At 40.5% G+C, this 23,810-nt stretch overlaps 1 protein-coding gene across 3 annotated transcripts in view; it reads right to left on the bottom strand.

The window, feature by feature from the left end:
• Window positions 1–292: 292 nt before the first annotated feature.
• Window positions 293–23,810, bottom strand: part of METTL15 (methyltransferase like 15) — a 230,214-nt gene continuing 206,696 nt past the window's right edge. For 2 of the 3 annotated variants that reach the window (XM_019552137.1, XM_019552139.1), the window contains exons 4-6: window positions 23,293–23,484; window positions 21,248–21,426; window positions 293–932 (exon numbers count right to left, since the gene is read on the bottom strand). In XM_019552137.1, the coding sequence (XP_019407682.1) occupies window positions 487–932; window positions 21,248–21,426; window positions 23,293–23,484 (817 nt within the window). In that variant the 3' untranslated portion in view covers window positions 293–486. The remainder of the gene's footprint in view (window positions 933–21,247; window positions 21,427–23,292; window positions 23,485–23,810) is intronic. The other variant, XM_019552140.1, reaches the window with a different exon arrangement.

Here is a 23,810-nt window from a genome sequence, read left to right on the forward strand (position 1 = left end):
CCTTAGGTGGTCATCTAGTCCAACCCCCACTTCGAGTTAGGATCATCTGAATCTAAATCATTCCAGAGACGTGTTTGTCTTCAAATCTTCCAGAGATGGAGCTACACAACCTCTCAAGGTAATCTGTTCCAGTGCTTAATTACCCACATAGTCAGAAAGTTCTTCCTAATGTTCAGGATCTGTATGTTGAAACTATACAAAACAGTTGTGGCTTTGTAGCAGTCATAGAGCCATAAGAATCTTGCATTTAAAGGACCTTTTAAAACAATTAGAATTAACTGGCTTCATTAATTTTAGAGTAATATATAATAATACCATGTGATATACAATAATCAAAACTAAAGACTAAACACAGAAGACATGCTTTTATAAGATTTCCATTTATTTTTATTTATTCCATTTTATTTTCAATTTGCCTATCTCTACACATTCATCTTTGTCATTAATCAAAATTTTAAAAGCAGAAATATTAAAGAAAAGACAATTTTACAACTTAATAGCAGCTCTTAGTTTTGCAGACCGTGCTCTTGGGTTTTCTTTAATATCCATGGCCTGAGGAGTAATGACTTTTTTCTTCATAGATGTCCATTTTGAATTGGATGTTCTATTAGAGAATTCTTCATTATTTTCAGGTTTAAAGCGATTTTTTTTCTCCAGTCTTATTTTCTGTTGTATACTGAGGTTAGGTTTTTCTGAAATGTCTATTCCATAAAGAAAACGTTTGATTATGCGATCCTCTAGTGAATGAAAAGAAAGGGCAACAAGTACACCTTCAGGCTTTAGAAACTTCTCTGCTGTCCTCAGCCCTGTATAGAGTTCATGGAGCTCATCATTCACAAATATGCGCAAAGCTTGGAAAGTTTTGGTAGCAACATGTGTGGGTCTCTGAAGTAAGTCTTTTCGTGCATACAAAGCAGCTGCTGGAAAAGCACCTGTCATGAATTAAAAATAAGAGAAGCTCAAATTAATGTTGTGTCATTTCTATGCTGCTTTCCTGCAATGGAACTTGTAATCTTCTAGAAACAGTCTGATATTTTCACAAGCTCTCCATGTATACCAGCACCCACCTTGGATGCTAATCTAATGACATATGCTGACCCAAGAGCAAAATATACTGGTTGATTGTACCCTTTTTCCTGGAGGAATTTTCACAGAAACTGTATCCTCAAACTCTCTTTTACATGCTACAATGATTCCCAAGCAAGAGGGAAAAACAGTAGGCAGAGGCTTCGGAACTAACTGAATTAACAAACACTCAAGTAGTATATTAAAAACAAGCAGGGAGACTATAAGGAGTGGGAAAAGAGATGAGTAAGAAAATACAGCTATGTCTTAGAGGTCAAGAAATGTAAATTCTAAACTGTGAATTGTCAAAAGTTAAGGCAAGTTAGACCTTGCAATAGACATAAATGTAAATAGCGCAAGGTTATTTAGACACATAACTGAGAGAACAAAGAAAGTGGGGCCATGATGCAGTGAGGATGTGTAAAGATTAAGGGTAAAATCTAGGCATGACAAGAACATTAAATTAATATTTTGACTCAGTTTTCAATAAGAATGATGATACTGACTATGGAGGGAAAACCTATATGGAAAATGGGAATAAAGTTATGGATATGGATATAAGCAATTACAAGTTACATGAGAAACCATTTATTTAACAAGGAGATGGTAGGGATAAGTAGAAGAATTGTAAAGAATTAGCTCAAACTGTTACCGTAACAGGTAGAGTTCAGGTAGCTAGCAAAAGGTAGAGTAACAGGTAGAGTTTAAAGAAACGACTAGGCTAGAGAGAGGTTACTAATGTTATTCCTAAGGGCTGCCCCACCTTCCCCCACACACATATACAGGTAAAGGTGTCATGGGACCAAATGCGCAATGCACATAATTGTACCTCTTACCATGCCACACATGTGCAGCAGGAGGCATGATTGTTGGATCTCACATTAGATCCCATCACACCTTACTGCTGGTGCACCAGCAAGATCTCATAGTTAGGACCCTTCTCAGTTGAGGTGCTCCCAGATGCAGGGATGCCCCACATGGCACCACAGCTGGGGATTGTGGTACCCCCAAGACCTAAGGATCACAGCTGCCTCGATCCTTAGGATCTGGAGGTCTCACACTAGGCATAGTGCACCCTTCAGCTGATGTGCGAAATGAGCTGATGTACAAAATGTGCTAAAGCTCAACAGCAAGAAGCTATAAAATTAGTACACGTTTACGGGATATAACTTTATAGCTGGCTGGAACTCTTCATGGTGCGGTAGATATTTTGCATGTAGCTGGTCTTGAGGTAACTGGACAATTTGCCAGTTAAACTGTAAAGTATAGAGGGGGCCTGAAAGATTATTCTTGGGACCAGTGTAATTTAACATTTTTATTGATGACCTTACCATATGGCCCACAGGTCAGATCTGGCCCTCTGAGGGGCTTTGTCTGGCATGCAGTGGGTCCCTCAGTTCTGCCTGGCCCAGATGTGGGAGGCAGCCTGGGCCATTGCACGTGCGGCTAGTCCTGGCACCCTCAGATGCAAAGCGGGGCTAGGGTGGCCAGACTCCATTTCCCACTAGCCCCAGTGGTGGTGGCTCCTTCTGGCTGCTGCCACTAGACTCAGCTCCAGTGCTTGAACACCCAGGCCTGTCCACCCACACCCACTGTTGGGGATGGGGCCCACACTGGCAGGGTGCTTGGCTGGGTGGCTGGGGTGGGGCCAGCCGGTAGCAGTGTCGGGGAGGGAGACAGGAGGGGGGGGCCTGGGAGACCCTGGGATCTTTAAGTGGTGACAGCATGGGGTCAGGGATGCTCAGGGAGCAGATTGCTGCTCTGCTGCAGGACTGGCCAAACATTATCACCACCCTAAGATCCCAGGGTCTCCATGGACACCAGCTGGGACCCACACAGGCAGGGCCCAAGCCCAGGCTGAGCACCCACTCCCCACTCCAGCCTTGCCCATGCCAGCCACGATGAGTGGCAGCAGCAGGCCAGTATCAGTGAAGATAAAGGTTGCCTTCTATCCCAAGGAGGGGCTAGAGATGCTGGCTGACTTCATGACACTGCCTAGCTTTAGTGGCAGCGGTCTAAGTGTGGAGGCAGCTATCACCAGGCAGAAGCTTCTGCTGAGCATCGGGAAAAAGAAGGCCCTGGTGGCAGACAAAGCCACACCTCCTTTGCTGCTGCTGGGGCCCTTCTCGCTATAGCTGCTTGGAGCCCAAGCCAGGGATAGCTCATGGCTTCGCCCTGCTGCTGCCACCCCACCAGGCAATGGGGCCTGAGGTGACCTGGTTATGGCAAGGGCCCCAGCTGATCTGCCCCTGCTGAAGCTGCCACCCACTACCAACCTGGAGCAACTGGTGATCTGAGGTTCCAGCCCTGCACCAGCTCCCTGCTCACCTGTCGCCACATACCACAGAGGGAGTTTTGGTGACATTGCACTGGGAGGGGTAGGGGAGGAAGGCGGGATACTGACTTGGCCCATGACAGCTCTGCAAAACTCCCTATGCGGCCCATGGGCTCAAAAAACTGCCCATCCCTGACTTAAAAACTTGCTTCACTCTGCTCCTGATATTTGTGCTAAGGACACAATGTTGGAGGGCATTATCAATACAGAAGTAAATCAGAATATCATGTGGGAAGAACAGAATGACTTTTGGGACTGGGGTAATAGAATCAAATAGCATTCAGTAGTGTCAAATGCAAGGTTCTGTACTTTAATGCTGCTAAAAAACTTCTGAAGTTAGCCAGGAGCTCATCATTTAGAAAAGGACCTGGGTCAACAGTAGGATGACTCGAGTTGGCAATATGATATGTCTGAAAAAAGACAAAGACAAGCCAGAAACAAATGAGATTAATCTAGGCATTTTCAGGACAGATAGAGAAGTAATAGTGGCATTGTACAAGGCACTAGGTGAGATTAAATTTGGAGCACAGTATAAAATTCTGGTCACTCAAGTTAAAAAAGGATTAACTGAAACCTTAATAGATGTGGAAAAGGATTATTAGAATCATCAGGCAAATGGAAAGCCTATCTTAAAAGAAGAGATGAAAAAAGCTTGGCTTGTTCAGCCTACCAAAAAAGCATTACTTTGTAGAAATAAGTTAGGGAAGGCATAAAGAGTAAACATCAGAGAGAGAGGTATGTATGCTAAAGGACAATGCTGGAACTAAACCAAGGGGGTAAACTGACCATGAATTAATTTATGTTGTAAATTAGAAGAAGGTTCCAACCATCAGGACAGTCAGATCTAGCAGCCTTTCAATGTGACAGAAAAGGCAAAAAGCATAACTGTCTGTAACCCAGAACTCGGTAAATATAGGAAAGATTATAAAACATGGTTGCCTGCAGTAACAGGGGATAGGACATGATGGACAAGATGAACCACCAGGACCATTCCAATCCTATGTTCCTGAAGATAAAATACAAAATGAGAGCTGAATCAGACAGAGTAGATGGCTTAAAATTCAGGACAGCAAAGACTGTACATCTTCATTAGCAATGGCACCAATTACATTCATATGTAGATGTCAATATATATGCATGCTTAATTGCTTCTCTTGTATTACTGAAGCAGATAATATACATAAAGCATGGTGCAACAGAAACAATGTGTTGCCTTCTAGATTACTGTGAAATTCAGAGAAGTGATAGGATTTAATTAATTACACTATTTTATTTTAATTAAACACTATTTCTAATTTAAAGAAACAAGACAATAACAGCATCATCATTCTTAATGAAAAGCCTTTCATGCTGATCACATGTACAAAGCATATATTCAAAGCTTAGTAACCTAATTGTGACAATACTGCAAAACTATTTTATCCCTTCAATAAAACATTAAAGGAAGTATTATTTCCTTATAGTACTTGCAGTTCAGTTTAATATTCACATAACAACTTTTTAATAAAGAAATGATAAAAAGCTGGCTCTCTATCAATCATAAATCCTTTTTAGCTATTTGACATACTGGTAATACGTTACATATGAATATAGTTAATTGTAGCTATTGGATAAGCTATAATTGGGGACCTACTTAATTCATGTGCAGACAGACATTTTCATGGCTTGTTCATGGCACAAAGCTGATTTTGTAGGCATTTCCTGACAGCCCTGCCCCTCACTGCTGATTGGTGAAGAGGCCACAGAGTGAGGGGAGGGGGAAGGAGAGATGAGGAGACCTTGGCTGCTGCTGCGCTTCATGCTGCCTTACCAGCTAGTGTCTTCCCCTCCTGGGCAGGCTGTGAGGCAGTGGGGACCACTGGCTCTCGCTGGGAGTCAGCATTTTATTTTTATGAAGTTTTTTTGAAAGTTGATTTCATGGAAAATTGCAGCTTTTGTGTTTTCTGCAAAATCCATGAAATTGTGAATTAAATAGGTCCCTAGTTATAATGTATCCATTTGAATAATGCGATCAGTATTGCCTTTACAATATAAAGTTATATATTACCACACTCCTATTATTCTCTGTTTGCATCAATGGTACACATTTTTCATGGCAAATCCTTTATATAAAAATATCAGATGTTAATTAGCATTGTTTATCCTTAAATTAGCTCGTACAGTGAATCAAGAATACAGATTTATTGTAAATTACTATGGGACTGATCTTGATCCTATTACATATTTTAAGAATATAAAAATGCAGAGGTACTTTTTAATGGCAGATCACTCAATTCCCACTATGTATAACTTCTCTACATAAGATGATACATTTTAGATACAGAAATTATGAAAAATTGATTTATTTCTTGTTTAGCTGTTCCCCATGTTCCCACTTTTCAGAATAGTGACACTGTTTGGATTAGGACAAACAGTATCTGTATGAAAGCAATTCTAATGTCTACTGTTGGGTTGTCAGCATGTGTAGGAGTAAAAGTGTTGTTTATGTGACTTCTGCTCTTTCTGGATTATATTTAAGATTTTTGTGGATAAGAAATCTGGAAAGAGGGTCTATGTGAAGAGGTCATGTTAAAACAAAAATGCATTCAATAAAAATATATCCTAACCAGTTTGCTTGATGTTAACTAGGATTTGGGATTTAAACAGAATAAAATCAGTTGAAGATATGAAAATAGCAGTGGAAATTATTTGATCAAGCAGTATGTGGGTGAGGAAGTATTCAGTCTGACATTACCTGGTTCATGACGAACTGCTCTTGTACTAGTTGCCCACAGCTTGCAAGAATCGTTCTTGTTCAGGAGTGAAGATAATGTTTTGCTGGATTCTAAGCATCTGCTCCTAAATTTTTACCCTCTCACTTTCTCTGTCTTTTTTGTTTAAAGAAAGTTAAGAGGGAACAGTTGATACTGTTTCCATCTCAGGTAGCTACATAATGTCAAGTTAACGTGACTGTGTCAGTGTGTGACTGTTGGAAAAATCTCCAAGACCAACTAATTTATATTGTCTGTACAGACATTTCTCACTTATTCCCTAAGGATTTATACCATTCCCCTTACTATTGTGAAGAGAAAGGTGACTAAGATAGGTTTTTTTCAGGGAGGTTTTTTAAGGTATTATTCATTTTATACTAGTCATTCTTATATTCTCATTATATGAGCACAGAGAAAAGGGCTGGAGAAACCAGAGATAAAGAAACAAGGGGAAGTGAATTACCAAAAAGTGTTACAGAATTTTTGAATTTGGCATGAATAAAAAAGCCGGGTCAGAAAAGTGCAAGTTATAATATTAATGCATAAAGGGAAGGAATTGATCTTTGCAACAAGGTTGGTCAGTAAATTATTATAGAAAAAGAATGATTAACATATTCCTGGCAACAGCATCAGTACAACTGCTATATATGCATTTATATATGGATGCACTGAATCTTCTGCCCAATAGAGCTGAACAATCTCCATTTCAATTAAACCAACAACAGAGTAAGGCAAGGTGTCCACAGTAATTGCAGCTAGATTCAGATCCCCAAAGGTATTTGGGCACCAATGAAATCAGTGGGAAGTTGAGTGTCTTTGTGGAGCTAGCACTTAATTAAGAGAAACAACAGATCTTCTGGCCAATCTAGGATTGGAGACAAACAACAGATCTTCTGGGATTGGAGGCACAGACATTCTTGAAGCAACTAGATACTAAGCCAAAATTCATATGAGAAGGAATTAGTCGACAAAACTGATGTGGAAAAAGTAGATGGATATGGGTAAAACATATGTAAAACAGCTTCTAGTAGGAAATCATATGAAGTCCTTTTCTGAATTTTGTGATGAATCAGACTTTCCAAAAACAGTTGAATGGCCATAAATGCAGTTGCATCAAGTATTAGAAAACCAGTTTGGAGCTAAGGCTTTATTCACCTGTCTACACCCTAAAGACAAATTTATACAAAAGTACATGCCATTTTTTTTTATATCAACAGTTAATAATGCCTTTAGCACTGTAGAAAACCATGACATTTGACACACCAAGGTTTGATGTTCCATCATTTAAGATGTGCGCTTTGGGTTTAAAAAAATAACACCCCAGTTAAGATGGCTGTGTTTGCCAGCAATGTCAGAAACACTTTGTGAAGCCTATAGATTCTATTGTACAGGACAATTAAGCTGATACGACATTTCAGGTTGTTATGACTCCATTGCATCTCTCTGATAAAATTTGGATGTAAGCAAATAAAGGTGTTCCGCTGAGCTATATATCTGAGAAATTGAGGTGAAATGGTGAGGTCTCTGGACCGATACAACCACTAGCTACTGGTGTAATTTGCATTGTCTAGCTTAATGTAAATGTTAATGTAATATTTTACCCACTCCCAAGCACTCAGCAAGAGCATGAACTTGGTATGAACTGAATATGCAGAATTCTTCCTCTATGCAGGAGCATTTGATCATCTCTGCTAAGGAAGAAGAGCAACACAGTAGCAAAAAATGTAACAGTAAGAACAAATATCAGAATCAACAATTGACTTGCAAGAATCCTAACACCTGTGACCATGCTTGGTGACAGTATACCCAGACCTGAGTAAATTTCAATTAAAACAACTTAAGAGCTCCTCCAGACATCACAAAACCATACAACACAAGTAACATGAACAAGAGGACACACCAGTCCCTGGGCACTTAAAGTATGCTTGCCCAAATACTGCAAGAGTACAGGACTGAGTCCAGACATGAGAAAATTTTTAGGTAAAAGCACAAGAAAAAACACAAGTCCTATATCTTTTCTGCATAGAGAACGTCAACCACAGAAAGGGACTAAGGGTGTGCGAAGCAGGCAGCATTTGATTTGGATTTGGCCTGATTTGGGGGACAGTGATTTGATTCACTGATTCAGATCACTGTCCCTATTCGATTTGGTCAAATCTAAATCTGAAGATTTGATTCTGATTTGGAGAATCAGCGATACAGCCATAGACACAGCTTTATATGTTTTTTCTACGTACCTTGAGGTACCATGCGTGGCTCGTGAACGCAAGATGGTGAGGCGGATGAAGCATCCCACAGGAGCGCAGGGGAAAGGGGGTCTCCACGCACTTGACGGCAGACCTGGAAGTGAACCAGAAGTACTTCTAGTCGTGGGACATTCCACCCGCTTCACCATCTAAGCATTCATGAGCCGTTCCTGGTACCTTGAGGTACATAGATAAAAACATATAAAGCTGTGTCTATGGCCAAATCGTTGAATCTCTCCTAAACTCTCTGAATTGATTCAGAGGCTTCCGATTCAATTTGGAGAGATTAATGGGTCTCCTGATTTGATTCGGATTCAGAGATTTGGCTGCCAAGTCAGGCCACATCTCTTCCAAATTGAATCAGTGACCGAAGTTTTGTACAGCCCTAAAAGGGACATATTCTTTGACCTAAGGAGTTTACAGTCTATACAAATGCAAGATACATGATAATAATTCAGAAGGAGTGAGAGAGAAAAAATTGAAGAAAAAGAGAAAAGCATTTGGTGGATGAAGAAAATAGGAGTTCCGTTAACAGAAGACAGTTTGAAGGAGTTGGAAGCTGCGTTCAAAGAATGAAAAATTAGGATTACAATGACATGGTCAGTGTGAGAAGGTAATAAACAGGCTTAACCTGGGAAAAATGCCCCTGGGGCAGTCCTTTCTCTCACCTTTTCTCTCCTCTTACCTTTTGCCTTCATGCATGCAGCAATAAGAGGCCAGGAATGTGTCATGAAGTGCAGAGTTTCTGGAAATTGTAGTTCTCTAGAGTGGTAGTAGATTTTGCTGATGCTGAGGGAAAAGCTTTCACCCCATTTTTTACCACTGAAGCCTATGTCAAAAGGGCAAAAACATAATTCCTAATTTTGGCAGCAAAAATTGGGATCAAGTCTCCCCTCAGCAGCAGCAAACTTGGCTGCCACTCTGCAAAACTATGATTCTCAGAATGCCATGTGATTCATAACACACAGTGTCTGTGCCAGGTGCTTCTTGCAACCAGCAAGTGCAGGCAGAACAAAGGACAGGAGGGTAAGGACCCTGTGTCCCATTCTTCTGGCACTCCTCCCCTTATGCAGCATTCAGGACATGTGCTCTACTTATCCATAGTACATTACACTACTGAGGTAATATTATTTACGGACTCTATTATTATCATCACACATGACCAATTTTAGATAAAACTGCATGTACTGCATTTCTATTTAATGGGGCTAGTTTAAATACACAGAAAGTATCAGGTAAGTAATATTTATATTACATTTTTATGATTTTCAAAGGTACAAGGAGCGACTCCCCCTGAAATTCAATGAGATTTATGTCATGGAAAGGTGTTACATTTCTACTGGGAAAAGTCACTGCTCTTCCAGGAGAAATTCCAGCAGATAGGTGTTCATTAAATTTTCTTGTGGAGAAAATGAGAAAAAAAAAAGATAAAGAGAACATCTAACAGAAAGATGTTCCACTTTGACGCCTGAAAGATCTTCCCTGCACCAGAGTTTCTCTTGCTAGACTGAGCGCCTGTACATTTTCGCTTGACTCTTCTATAATTGGGAGGAGTCAAGCAGTAACTTCCTCTGTGTCTTCCTCAGACCAGGGGAACTCTTGGCTGGGGAAGTTGTGGGAGCATTTCACTGATGCTTGACTCCTTCCACGATAGGGAGGTGAGCTGCCACTGTTCTCCCAGTCTCTCCCAGACTGCAGTCCCCCAGACCAGGGACTGGAAGGAGTGGAGGAGCAGCTGCTTCCTAGTGCCTTCTCTACATGAAGGGTGACCCGGTCTGGGTAAAGAATGGAAAGCAAGAGAGGGAGGGTATATACAGACTGGAATACCTGTACATTCCCTCTCTCAGGAAGATTTCTACCTCTAGTTAGTTCTCTACATCGGTAGTGGTAGAAAAGAATACCTGTCCATGGCCTTAGATGCCTAACTCACTTACATTCTTCAGAAAAATTTATCTTAGGCTTCTGACATTTATGCCTCTAAGAATCCCATGCTCCTTTAGCATCTAACATTCAACTTACAAGTTCTGCATACTGTAAAACCACTGTTCATTTTTCAAAACAAATGCCTACTGAAAGGAATGGACTAGATTCAGAGAAGTGTTAGGATAGGATCTCACAAGAAGGAAACTGACACTGATTTTTGAAAGCAAAGCATCCTTATTTCATTAAATGTATTTGTGACAGGGGGCAACTCCTGGGCCTGGTCACAATACCGGCCCACCCACCTGTCTAGGGCAGTTTGCCCTGTCTTACCTGCCATGACTTCTTGGGATAAACCTGATGTAGTAAGTGGGAGGCTGCCCATTTTAAGACCCCAGTGTCAAGGGGTTTACACATGGCTCCGACCTTCCCTTACCGTGTCCCATACCTCACAGATGGCATCATAAGTTGATTATAGTACCCAGCCAGAGCCAGGTCAAACTCTTCCCCCTGTTGGGCCTCTATCACTTTACTCTTGCACTCCGCCCCCCTCACAGGGCCTTACTCACTCCACCCACTCTCATAGGGCCTCTTTTGTACTGCCCTTCATTGGGCCACTCTCAACCCACCCTACTCTGTGACTTGGTGACCTTCAGGCTTTCCTACTTGCTCTCTGTCCAGTCCACACGCAGCCCTTTAGGTGCCACTATGCACCCTACTTTACATGGCCACTGGCCTTATGCCCCACCCTGGGCTGAACTCCGCCACTAGTTCCTCCCCAAGCCATACATACTTCTGTCCCCTCCCGCTGGGGTCTCGGGGTCTTATACCCCACGGACTCAGGTGCCTCTCTCTTGGCATACCTGTTCCAAATATCAGCTCTACTCTACTTCCCACTTGGTAGTAAGGGCTGGGATTATAAGGCATCCCTACATATCTTTCACTTGAGAGGCAACTGGCCTAACATTTCTGGGGAGCTACCCCACCACAGGTAGCTCAACCAGGCCATCCTTCCCCAGCACGGTGCAGTTTCAAGTTATATCCAGGACCGAGAGCTACCTGCCATCCCCATAGCGAATGCCCTTACCTCCAAGATGTTCCTGAGTAGCCGCTTAGCCGGGTGGTGTCTTTCTGGCTGCCAGCAGCAGATTGCTGCTTCAGCCTTGAGAGCCTAGATCTAAAATGGAGGCTACTTGCTCCTCCAGTCCCAGGGCTCTTCTGTGGTCATGTGACTGCCCCGTTACTCCAGTTCACACCTGTTGGCTGCCCTGCTCTGACCCTTAAAGTGACAGGCACCCAAAGGTGCTCCGTCACAGTATTGAGTCTAAAAATAAATTTTGATTTGAAAATGGAATCCCTGAGCTTAAAATTGATGGTAGTTTAAAGTTTGAAAAAACCAAACTGCTCCTTAATATACAACAGACGTGTCCTAAGTAAAATGAATAGCTTTCTTTTGAATGAGCAACTAACAGTTATAAACACTAATAGTTTGGTTAAAATACTGAGTATTATTAGATTAAACAAAATAATTTAAAAGTAAAGATGGAGTACATCTAAAATATCATAGGAGACAGAGGTTACTATAGCAGTGTTCACAGGAACACAAAGATACTCCTTTTTGAAATGTATACATTCACTAAGTCACTAGATATACACAGCTCTATGCTCCTCCATAATAGTTGGCCTAGTTTCCATTTACAAATAAGCTTTTTCTTCAACAAACCTGAAGGCTCTTAAATCATACCACTGGGCCTCTTTTTGAATTTGTTTACAAAAGAATTTTAAATAAAAGCCAAAGTTTCTTGAAATAAGGATTTACCATTTAGTAAAAGATCTAATACAGAAAAGCTAATTTCCTTTCTGCCCTGATTTCAACTAATATACCATTCACTTATTTGAAACATTCAAAACTGTAAGTGAAAAATATAACAGATAAAAAATATACTGGTAAGACACAATAAAATAGGGTTTTTTGGCTATAGTTTCCATTATCCTGCTAGTCCTATACTGGACTTTCCTTTTCATGATATTTATTAACAAATTTTTACCAGTTATGAATTCTAGGATTATGTTTTAGATACATATTATTAGTCCACTGCCTGTCAGGAATGACCGGGGTGGAGTGCCACTACCTAATGCCCCATGCTGCTGCTGCTCTGCCTCTTGCAGGCAGTGGGGTGGGGGAGCCGAGGCCAGTGCTGCTGGCCTTGGCTCCCCGCCCTATCCGGTCCTTAGAGTCGCCTGCAGAAAGCAGGGTGGGAGAGGTGAGGCCAGTAGCCCCACCCACTGTCTGGTACTCAACATTGCCTTGGAATCATGGCGGCGCTCACCCATGCTTGGAGCATTCCGATTGGCTGTTCCATCAGCCAATCAGAGTGCGAAAAAGCATTAGGGATGGAGAGACAGACAGACTTAGGCTTTTATAATATTAGAATGCTGCTTTTAGATTCCATCCCCCAGAGCTGATTCCCACCTCTCAGAACAAAAATATATTTCCCAAGTACCACATAGTGCGAATCAAGGACTAAAACATTTTCTAAACTTGCAAATGATTTGCTAGAAATTGTTCATTTCTGTCCCAGAAAAGGCTACCTATAAGGCTTAAAGACAGAACCAAGTTCTAGAATTCTGGTCAGAAGCTGGATGCAAATCTGAAGTTCTCTATAAGGATCCACCCACCACCACACAAACTAGGAAGCTGAGGACTCAATTCAGTGTTAGAACAATTACCAAAAGCAAAATACTAGCCCTAACATTTGTAAGAAGCCAAAGCCTTCTCATTTTTCTCTGATATTGTCACACTGCGAGTTAAGATAAAATGGATAGACCATGATCATAACTAGCCTTACCTTCTCTATCATGTTATTAATCTAACAGAGCTTTCTTCTTAACAAAAATACAGTAATCAAGTGAAAAAATACATCGTTTTATTTTCTAAATCAGCAAAATATTTAATTAATCTTTTGTCTGTTTGCTTACTTAAACTAATAAGGCTCATAACAAATGTTTATACTATTTCAAAAGTATGTTAAAACCAAAATAGATTTCACACATTTATATCCACTGGGAGGTAAAGAAAAGGAAGAAGAGACCAGAATAAGAAGCTTGAGCTTTAAAAACTTAGGGTTACATGCGAAAAAGGTATTAACTCACTTGTACCAATTTGTGGATGTTTCTGCTGTTAGATGACTTTTTAGAGTGTGATCTTTGACAATGGGCTTTGATTTTGCACCTGCAATATTGCTCAGGCATATGATGAATTGGATATCTAACCTATCAGATTGTGGCAATATATAAACATGTAACTGCCTAATATAAAAATTTAGAACTATTCTAAGTATAATAGACGGCAACTAATAGAGGTATTCTGTATATGTTGTATTTAGCATAGAAGGTCATATTATTTGATCAAAACATTATTCTTCACAATTGAACAATTAAAAAAAATGTCAAAATGTGCCTTTTTTCTTTAATTATTTATTCTAATAATTAAAGGTGGTTTTCACGGTCACTTAACATTTCCTAAAAGGCATTTGGGCACTTGACTCCTGAAATCAACAGGAGTTAGGCACTATTACTTCCAGATGTTAAAAACAAAATGAAACAAGACAAAACACCACACTTTACCAGAAGCCGTGCACTACTTTACCAGAAGCAGCAGCATATTACTTCGACTTGGCTCTGCAGTATCTGTAAAGATCGAGTACTTCAGTGGGGCTTTTTGGAGCTTTTGGCTAAAAGCTGATTCAATCAGCTATTAGATAAAAGTGCCCGATCCATACAGATACTGCAGAGCCAGGTCCAACTAAGGCGCTGCCTCCTCTGGGCATGTGCTAGGATGCGTGAGAGAACGTGCCAAGTCTGAAGTAAAGTACTGCTTTTTGCTTTTTTAACATCTGCAAGCAGCCTAAAGTGCCTTTGAGGATTTGGGCATTTATAGACCTGCTATGGGAGGCTGGGGAGGATGGGAGTCCTTTAATTAGTAAGCTGTGCTAATTAACAGTGCCAGAGAATCATGTGCATCAGCATCCCCGTGCTGAAAAATGGCAGTGGGCCACTTTGAACTAAAGCTCCTTGCTGCCATTTTTCAGTGCGGGGATGCTGATACACGCGATGCTGGGAGGCTCCTGGAGTGTGTTAATTTCCATGATGGATTTATAGCATGTCAGAGCAACCTAGCTGCACATCTATAGGAGGCCTTTGAGCTTCTTAGAGATCTGCTTTATTGGATGTCTCATTTTATGTCATGCCTTACCTTGATTGCAAATACTGCAGAAAAAAGATCTGCCTTTCTGTAAAATCATTGGGTATGGAATAGATCAGGCTTGTCGAACATATGGCCTGCAGGCCACCACGTGGCCTGCCAAGCCATTTTATCTGGCCCGAGGCACCGCCACCGCTGCGAACCATGGAGCTGCAGCACCGGGGCAGTGGCGAAGTGGGGAGGGCCGGCCCGCGGGCCCTAGCTGGCAGTGAGGGGAGCTGCTTACCCCCGCGGGGCTGGGCTCATTAGTGAAGCCAGGTCCTGCTACCGGTGCCCCGAGGGCTGTGTGGTGCGGGGCTGCCCCAGCTGCGCTTGATTAGATGAGCTGGGTACAGCTCATACAGGTTGTTCCCTGGCTCTGCCCCTTGCCCCAGCGTGTGGCTGGGGGAGCTGCAGCATGGCCCGTGCCCTGCCCGCATGCATGGTGGACAGAGGCACGAGGTAAGTTCCTGCATGGAGCTGGGGGCACCTCAGGGCTGGGCCAGGCCAGGGCGGAGGCAGGGGTAAGTTCCTGCGTAGAGCTGGGGGCGCCTCGGGGCCAGGCCAGGGCTGCGGGGCATGCAGTTGCCAGAGCCAAGCTGGGCGGGAGGCAGGAGCAGCCTGGCCCAGAGGCTGCATTTGTCCCCTCTGGGCCAGGCTCCTCCAGCCTCCTGCCCAGCCCAGCTCCGGTAACTGTGCACCTCACAGCCCCAGCCCGGCCCCAAGGCGCTCCTAGCTCCGCGCAGGAACTTACAGATGTCACTTCATCCCCCTCCTTCCATACCTCCCCCTCCCCTTCTGCATTTCCCCCCTGTGAGTACTGCCTCACTCTTAACAGCAGAGATGGGGCAGAGGGGCAAGCAAGAGTGGGGCTGGAAACAAGGCAGCATCAAGGGTCAGGGGAGCTGTGGAGGAAATACCCCGAATCAAAGGGAAGGAGGCAGTAGTGTTGGGGAAATAACACCAGGCCAGGGCCAGGAACAAGCAGAGGAAGGGCTAGGATTAAATGAAAGGAGAGATCCTCTCCCTGCCTGTGGGGAGGGGGGAGATGGGAACAGCAGGAGAGGACACACAGCCCATGGGGAATGCAAGAGGTGGAGTAGGCAGTAACTAAATGGACACCCCCCATCTGCCTATTCTGCTCCCTCCCTGCTCCTCTCTCAGCCCTTGGGAACCGGGTACTTAGAAGGGGGCTGTGAAAGGGAAGAGGGAAGTGTCCTTGTTGAGGAGGAGAAGACAAGCAATTGGTTTGAATTTGGAGCCGGCATCTTTTTTAATTGGGAGATATACTGAACGTGCTGGACTGATATTACAGGTTGCAGGAGTGAAGACATAAGGCAAGGGCCTCTCTCTGCCTTTGGGTGAATCACTGATGAACCAGGGCTCCTCTGGGGTCCCCTCTGTCCAGTCTGCAGAGCTGTAGGGCCCCTGCAGCTACAGGCTGCTCAGCATGGGCACCTGCAGCTGGGGTGGTGGGAGCTGTGGGGCCCTGCCCCACTCCGAGCGAGCCCCAAGCTGAAACCAGTGAGAAGCTACAGCCCTCTAACAGATTTTAGCAAGGGAAATCACTTTTGTTGACTGCTTGCCGATTTCTCCAGCTCCTGCACAAAGGAAACAGAGCTCTTTTACATCTACTCAACTGTGCAATCTACTCTCAAAAGAGAACAGCAAGGATACAGAGCAGAAAAAGGCCAGCAACACAAAAGCCAGGTACAGACATTACATTCTTCCCAGTGTAAGTGATTGAAAATTCAATAAAAGTAAATCTTCTTGAAGATTATTCTCAAAAATGCCCATATTTTGTTGCTTTGATTGGTTTCCACTCTGGCTGATATCTTTTCCACATTTGATCTGTCAACGTGAATTATGCTTCTTTCATTCACTGAGAAGTGAGTAGAAGTGAAAGTGTTTATTTTAGTCAAGTGTTTGGTATTATTTCATTCTTGCTTTTATACTGTTTTTATTTTGGATTTTAAACCACATTTCCAGACCCATTTCATTGTCACTTACTGCAACTTCATTGGTGTCAAAGGTCATGTGATACCACTTCCTGTGAGGTCTTTGAATATGGCTTGCCAGCCCATTGGGTGATAAAAAGTTCATGATCCAGCCTCACATTCAATAAGGTTGGACACCCCTGGTATAGATAATGCCAATGATGATGATTGTAAAGTGAAAGATAAGTGACTATCAAGTGAAAAGACCAATATATTTTATTATTAATAGATCAGGTACCTGCAGAAACCGTAAGTAATGAATATAATGTATAGTGAAAATTTTTGTCACATGAACACCTATCTTCTTGAAAGAGTTGGTGAATTTAAACCATCAGCCTAGGGTGCAGGCCTATACTATCTTATTCTCAGCCACCTCACCCAGCAACATTTGAAGATATAGGAAAAAACAGTGACTTTGTGCTTTCTGATAAAGTCACAAAACTAAATCATATTAACACTGGGAAAATCTTTCTTGCTAACATGCTTTACTATGTACAATAATATAACAAAATTTATATGGGAAGCTAGTAAAATGAATTTCATTCACAAAAACACCATGCTTCTGGCTAGCTGGTGGATTTGAAATCCCAGTGAGATAAATTATCATTTTCACTTTTGGGATACCCTGGTGCTACTTACGTTTTAAAAATCTAATAGATTCGCATGTTAAAATATACTGAAATTTTTAAGCTTGTGAATGAAATTAGCAACGTGCTGTGCCTATCAATGTGAGACATTAAAGTCCCCAGACAGAGTGGTAGAGTTTAAAAATTAATTCAGATCGTGCACCTGTTTGCAGGAATTCATCTGTTGAATTTGCATCACATTTAATAAGTTTCTGTGACGCAATTCATGTCCTTTTGTCTAGGCTCTCTTAATCAGTGTTAATTCACACCCATCTGAAATTCAAGTAATATTACAAATTTAAAACTGTTAATTAAAGTCTACAAACTTGGATAGATTGGGATAAAACTGGCTTTAACGAAAAAAGTCTTTTACATTTTTTTAGCATTTAATCTTCAACTTCTGTCAAGTAAAATCCAGATGACTACGTGATCTTACATTGACCTGTCAATGAGTTACAAAGTTGAATGAAATCAAGTAAAATTAAGTAATTAGCTCAGGGGTGGACAAATATTTTGGGCGGAGGGCCGCTTACTGAGTTTTGGCAACCTATTGAGGGCAGCCAGGAGCAGATAAATATTAATTTTCTAAATTTTTTTAGGGGCCCCGCAGGCCAGATAGGATGGCCTGGTGGACTGCATGCAGGCCCTGGGCTGCATTTTGCCTACCCCTGAACTAGCTGAAGCTAATGGGTAAGGAAGAATAGCTTGCTTTCTAAGGAATATCACAGACTGAAAAGAAATAAGAATTTGTGATCAGAAATATAGATAAACTACATTAAAACTACATTTTAAGAAGCACAACATTTATTTTTTCCAGTAAGTTTTAACATATATTCATTAACGTTAGGATTGCCCAATTTAATATAAGCAGCTGCAAGCTTCAGCACAGAGCTATGTAAAACTATATTTCTCAGTTGATTTTTCAGGACCTGGTCAAAGTTGTTCATTTGAGAACCCTTGATATAAACTATTTTTAGAGTTCCTATCACTTTAGGAAGTTAATGGATGTTGAGAGTATTTCAAGACAACAAATTATAAATGAGGTAAAACATTTTCTAACTCTCCCTACCAGCTTTCCTTCTCCCTTGCCTAAGCTACGCAACTCTTGCACTGACACATGCCTACTTAACAACTAGAACATAGTCATTTCTGACAGCCTCTTTGTAGCCCTGCATCTGTAGGAACACCACGTGATGAAGATAGGGTCCTGCATTAAATAGTAGAAATAAGTATTTTCTTGAATTGGAACAAAGTGAGAATGCAGGGCTGGAATAGACCTCTTGGGTAATCAAGTTCAAGTCATTTGGCATTGGAAGTAGTCATGTCATACAGCTCCATCCATAAATGTATGCGTATTTATTAGGTTCTTGTCCCCACTACTCCTGTGGAAAGCTCTATTAGAAACTTTCTTCTGATTTCAGCCTAAACTTATTTATGACCAGTTTATAGGAATTTATTTTTGCGTGAGCACTGCTTTTTAGCTTAAATAGTTGTTTTGCCCCCTTGGTAGCTATCCCCTTGATGTATTTGTAGAGAACAATCATGTCTCCTTCTCAACCTTCTTTTTTATAGAGTGGTAAGAATATCAGTATTCCAATAGTTTAGCTTCTCAAGTTTCAAGCTATTAGCTTGGGCTTCTCCAGGGTCTGGTGAAAGGCAGGGCTTTAATGTATACAGTCTTAGGGTATTTAGCAAATCCAATGGCCTGTAAAAGGAATAGGAAGCTACAAGCAGTATGATTACACTGTTTGCCTTCATTTGCACGTCCACTCCGTGCAGCAGGGAAAGTGATGGAAGACATGCATCCCCTGGCCAGATTACTTAAATGAAAATAACTATTTCATACATCTTTTCTCCTCCCCTAAATTCTTGCAAAAACTGATCCAGACTTTTGCTTTTGAAGGTGAAAAGGTCTGCATATTAAGTCTCATATGGCCTAATGATCAAGTATTTAATTATGCAAATGAACTCTCGCTCCTCTAAATAGATAATATGATGCTTAATCCACTGGTTTGGGCATTCAGATTGCTCTAGAGAAATACGTCATACTACTCAGGGTCCTGCTCCAGTTCTGCCCAGGGGAAGAGCCTGTGACTATGCTCCTTATCCCAGCTCCTAGCCACTACACAGCAATGATTTGGTAGAAGGGCAGGTCTGGATGTCACATGAAGAGTTATACTGTACATTTTGTTGACCATAGCTGCCAGTTCTAACTAGATGATACGTTTCCTCTCTTATGTGGATAACAACACATTATACCTTAATAAATCTGCCTGTGTGTAACTAAGTAACATTTAATAATGTAATGAACAGAGTCGTTAGAGTAGTGGTCTTGTGGTCCTTACTCTAAGACAGTTCAAAGCGAAAGGAGCTCTCCCCAATCAAGGACTAAAAGAAGGGTTAAAATTGTTTTAACTTTTTACATGACCTACATAGAAGGATGGACAAAAAGTCTCAAACATGTTGGACTGTTCTAAGGTTCTCTGGCATGCATGCTACTGTACTGATTCACAAGTCAGTAAGTACACAGAGTACAGCAAGGGTTTTAAAGTGACAGAAAATGTGCGTTGTCACAGGAAGTGCCAATTAAGGTGATGACTCACAGGTAACCCATCCAACTCTGTGGCATATTTGACCACTGTCTCTTACAAGGAACCAGTAAGTTAGTTCATGATAGTTGAAAATTAATTTTTTTTAAAGATACATTGCTTATTATGCTGTTAACAAACCTGTTTAGTTGCTTTAATATTAAAAACAATGATATTTTAAAATAGCAGTTCTGCAAGAAGCATACGTGTGACAAGTCAAGTTACTGCCATTTAAAGTTAATAGAAATGACTACTTTAAAAATATATAATAGCTATATTTTATTTAAGTTATATATACTGATCAAGCTCTTCTCCATTAAAAAAATATTTCCCTTCCATACACTGTGCCTAAATACAATATTTTTATAGCAAATGGAACCTTTTTAGTTATTCTTGAGCACTAATTATTTCAGGACTCACAGGTACATTTCAAGCCTATTTGGGTTTACCCTTTAACTTACTTGAATACTTTGTTTTGAATACAAGGATAAGCCTTTGTTTGTCACTGTATCTAGGAACAAATAATCAGTTTTGATTATTTACTTATTAAGTCATAAAAGTATGATGATAAGCCAAAAATGATTAAGAGCACAGAGGATTAAATTTAACCATAACCTTAATGTGAAGTGTTACAGTTTGAGGAATCTATAAATACCCCATTGGATTTTCTTAAATCTATTGCAGAACTTTAAAGAAAGAAAAGAAAAGAAAAGAATGACCATAAACCATAATGTAATGAATTAAAAGCTAATTTTCATAGCTCTGGAAACAAGTATTTCAGTGCTTTAGATTTATTTGTGATAAGATCTGGTAATTCTCCAATGGAATCGTGTTGGACAGCTACTGAAGTTGTATTTTGCCTTGGAAAACTTTCATCATAGGGCAAAACTATGCAATTATTTCCTGCCTGGAACACAGCTCCTTCTAAGCTCCATTTAGTTCAGGAAGTTTATGGTGAACAGCAGCTAAGAGGAAGTGTTTCAATAAGCCCTTCAGGCTGATCTAGTTAGCATGCACAAAGTGAAATAACCTATAATGTCACTTTATTCTTTTTAGCTGGTTATTTTGAATAAAGAGATGAGCTAATTTATTTTAGTGGTTGGGAACTGCCCTGGTACTTCCCCACCCCCACAATATTAAAATGAAGAAACTTAAAACTAAGAGAATAGATTAAATATATGCTATTTGAGGGATTATCAACAATAGTGATAAAGATTTCCCTGTGCTGTTGTCATTCCATGCTTTACCTTGGTAGGCACAAATGATAAATCATTTCATGCAAAATCTGCTATTAAACTAATCGGCAAACTGCAGCATAAAGAATGGGAGCTAACAAAACAAAACAAAAAGCTGACATCAGAGAAAGATAGGCAGGATTCAATCTTGCATGATTTCAAGTGCAAATAGATCCCTTTGGGACTTCGGGGATTAATACTTTTTTTCTCTCTCAGACACTGTTCAGAATTAATGAGGGTACCTGCAACAATGCTGGCAAACTGCTGAGTTCTGGTGATGGGGTAGATGCTGCGTGCCTGAACAATTGCTGAAGCTATTTTCCTGGCGTGCCTTTCCTCTCCGTATGCTCTCAGGATGGACGTAAGTGCCTGTTGATCTAAAGCATTCACAACATCAGCAGCAGTGGGCATGTCAGGGTACCTACGCACAAGAAGAGCCAATTAGTTCACTGACGTCAGTTTTCATTGACAAAAGGTGAAGCTTCATAGCATTGAGACATAAAGTCAAACACACACACTGCATACAAGTGCCCTCGAGGTTTTAAAATAAGACAGCAAACCCGTGAAAATGGAAATAGCTTCTACCTTTTAAATTCTCTTATTACATCAGATGGAGTTTCTTCCTTAATGTTAATTAGTAATAAAAGAATAGCTGAAACGTCAAGCATTACCATAAAGTTTAACATTAATAAGTTGACAAAGAATAGCTATTTTTCAAGTATTATTTTAAAATTTAAATGCTTCAAAGCAGCCTTGTTTTCCATTTAGAATACGGAGGGACTAGTCTCAAGAATCTTTTCTCTTATATCTAGGGCTAGGAAACCTTTATGAACATTTACGAAGGTAACTCTTGTCTTGAATTATCACTTAAAGCTATTACATTTTAAAAACAAAACATATTTTAAAAGAAAAAATATATGTTATAACCTGTTAGAACACAAATAAACTATTTCGCATCCCTTTCACCTTAACAACTTCACTACTAAAATGGTTCAAGGTCTGGTAAGATAAACAGAATGAGAGTTCACTAATGAAGAGAAGGCTAAATCTCTTGAAATTATTTCACAGACTCTCTTCTTGTAGAAAAAGAATGACGACAGGCAGAATCTTTTTCAGCATTTTATTAATTCTCCACAGCATCTAGCAGGAGATAAGAAAACTTAAATATAAAAGGCAATTGTGATGTAGGTGTTTGCTATACCACACGTATTCTTATTCCTATTCTTATCAAACAACTTCATAGAGTTTACTGGCACAAGCCTCACATTTAGAGTCCAAAAAACTATAGGGTTGAATCCCAGTAGGATGATCTCAGCTGTTCATGCTGAGCTGGATAAATTGAGTATCATGCAATTTATTGTGTGTCAGTTTAGAGACTGAGGACGGACTCCTATTGGCTATACATGAACATTAAAAGGCCTTTTGGTAAATTTTGCAAGATTACAAGCTTGTCAACAGCTTTGGCCAGTATTTCCCATAGTTACTAGTATACAACATGCCACATGACAATTCATTACCATCCCTTATACAACAAGGTAACTGCATTCTTGGTTTCATACAAGGGTGTTACTCATTTTTGGAGGTCAAAAGACACTACATAAATTTAAAAAATACGTTATTATTACCATTGATCTCACTTTCTAGATTACACTCAGTTGCATATTAAGTTAGTTATTCTAGCATGCTTCCTACAAAAAGGAGGACAAAGTTAATGCAATTCATACAAATGACCTGCTTACAAACATGTCAATGAGCAAATAGTACTATTCTTTTTAATGCCTTGAAAACAACTCTGCATTTGAATTCAATCAACAGCTGCAAATTCACTCTACAAGGTAATGCATCACCAATCTTAGTAACTACATTAAAGATAAAAGAAATATTGTAGAATTTTACTTAAGCACTCCCTTATCACATATTCTACCATCCCATGGAAACAACTTTTTAAAGGATCTAACAAAATTGAAGATGCCTGTTTTAAGTGCTGTGGTAATTCGTTGCCTGTATTCTTAGTTATAAATCCTACAGATCAGATTTTGTTCTTCCAACATTGAAACCCAGAATAACTTTCCTCTAGTTTTCAAGGAGTAAATTAGACCAGATTCTGGCCCTGAATACTGAGAAAAAAAATGTTAAGGAGACCAAACAAGGCTGATTTATTATGTATGTGTAAAGCTGGATGTGGGATTTTGATGGGAACTCTGCAACCTAAAAAGGAAATTAAATTCAGAGTGTTGTTGAGAAATTGATTTCTTGTTGTGAGAAGAAATGTTTTATCAATACGCACCTGCCATTATCCATCCTCATGTCCAAAGGGCCATCCTTTCTCAGGGAAAAACCTCTTTCTGGAGTATCAAGTTGCATAGAGGAACACCCAGCATCCAAAAGAACTCCATCTAGAGTCCTTGGCTCTATTCCAGCTGAGATTAACAAGGTTTCTGCTTCGGTAAACTTTCCTAGAAGAGGCCGAATCTGATTCCTGTGAGAGAATCATAGACAAAAAGACTCGGTCTTAATCCAAGGTAGCATTTCTTTCCTACAAAAGAAATGAGCAAAGGAGTAAAATTTACAGTATTTAAGTGATTTAGGTGCATAAGAGACTCTCAAAGACTTTCGATAGAACTTTCCTTGAAAGTTGGTGTAGAAATTTTTCAGTATTTTACCTTAGATCTAATTTTCCTCTTGAATCAGTTTTACACCAATGTAATTCCACTGGCTGTAATCCCACTGGTGATTAAAATAAATGAGTAGGAAAAGCATAATAAAAAAAATCCATGAAGTCCTCTCATGCTCTTTTGTAGGTCC

This window comes from Crocodylus porosus, unplaced genomic scaffold (assembly GCF_001723895.1).
Source record: "Crocodylus porosus isolate Cpor-Errol unplaced genomic scaffold, CroPor_comp1, whole genome shotgun sequence".
In the NCBI taxonomy this organism is placed as follows: Eukaryota; Metazoa; Chordata; order Crocodylia; family Crocodylidae; genus Crocodylus; species Crocodylus porosus.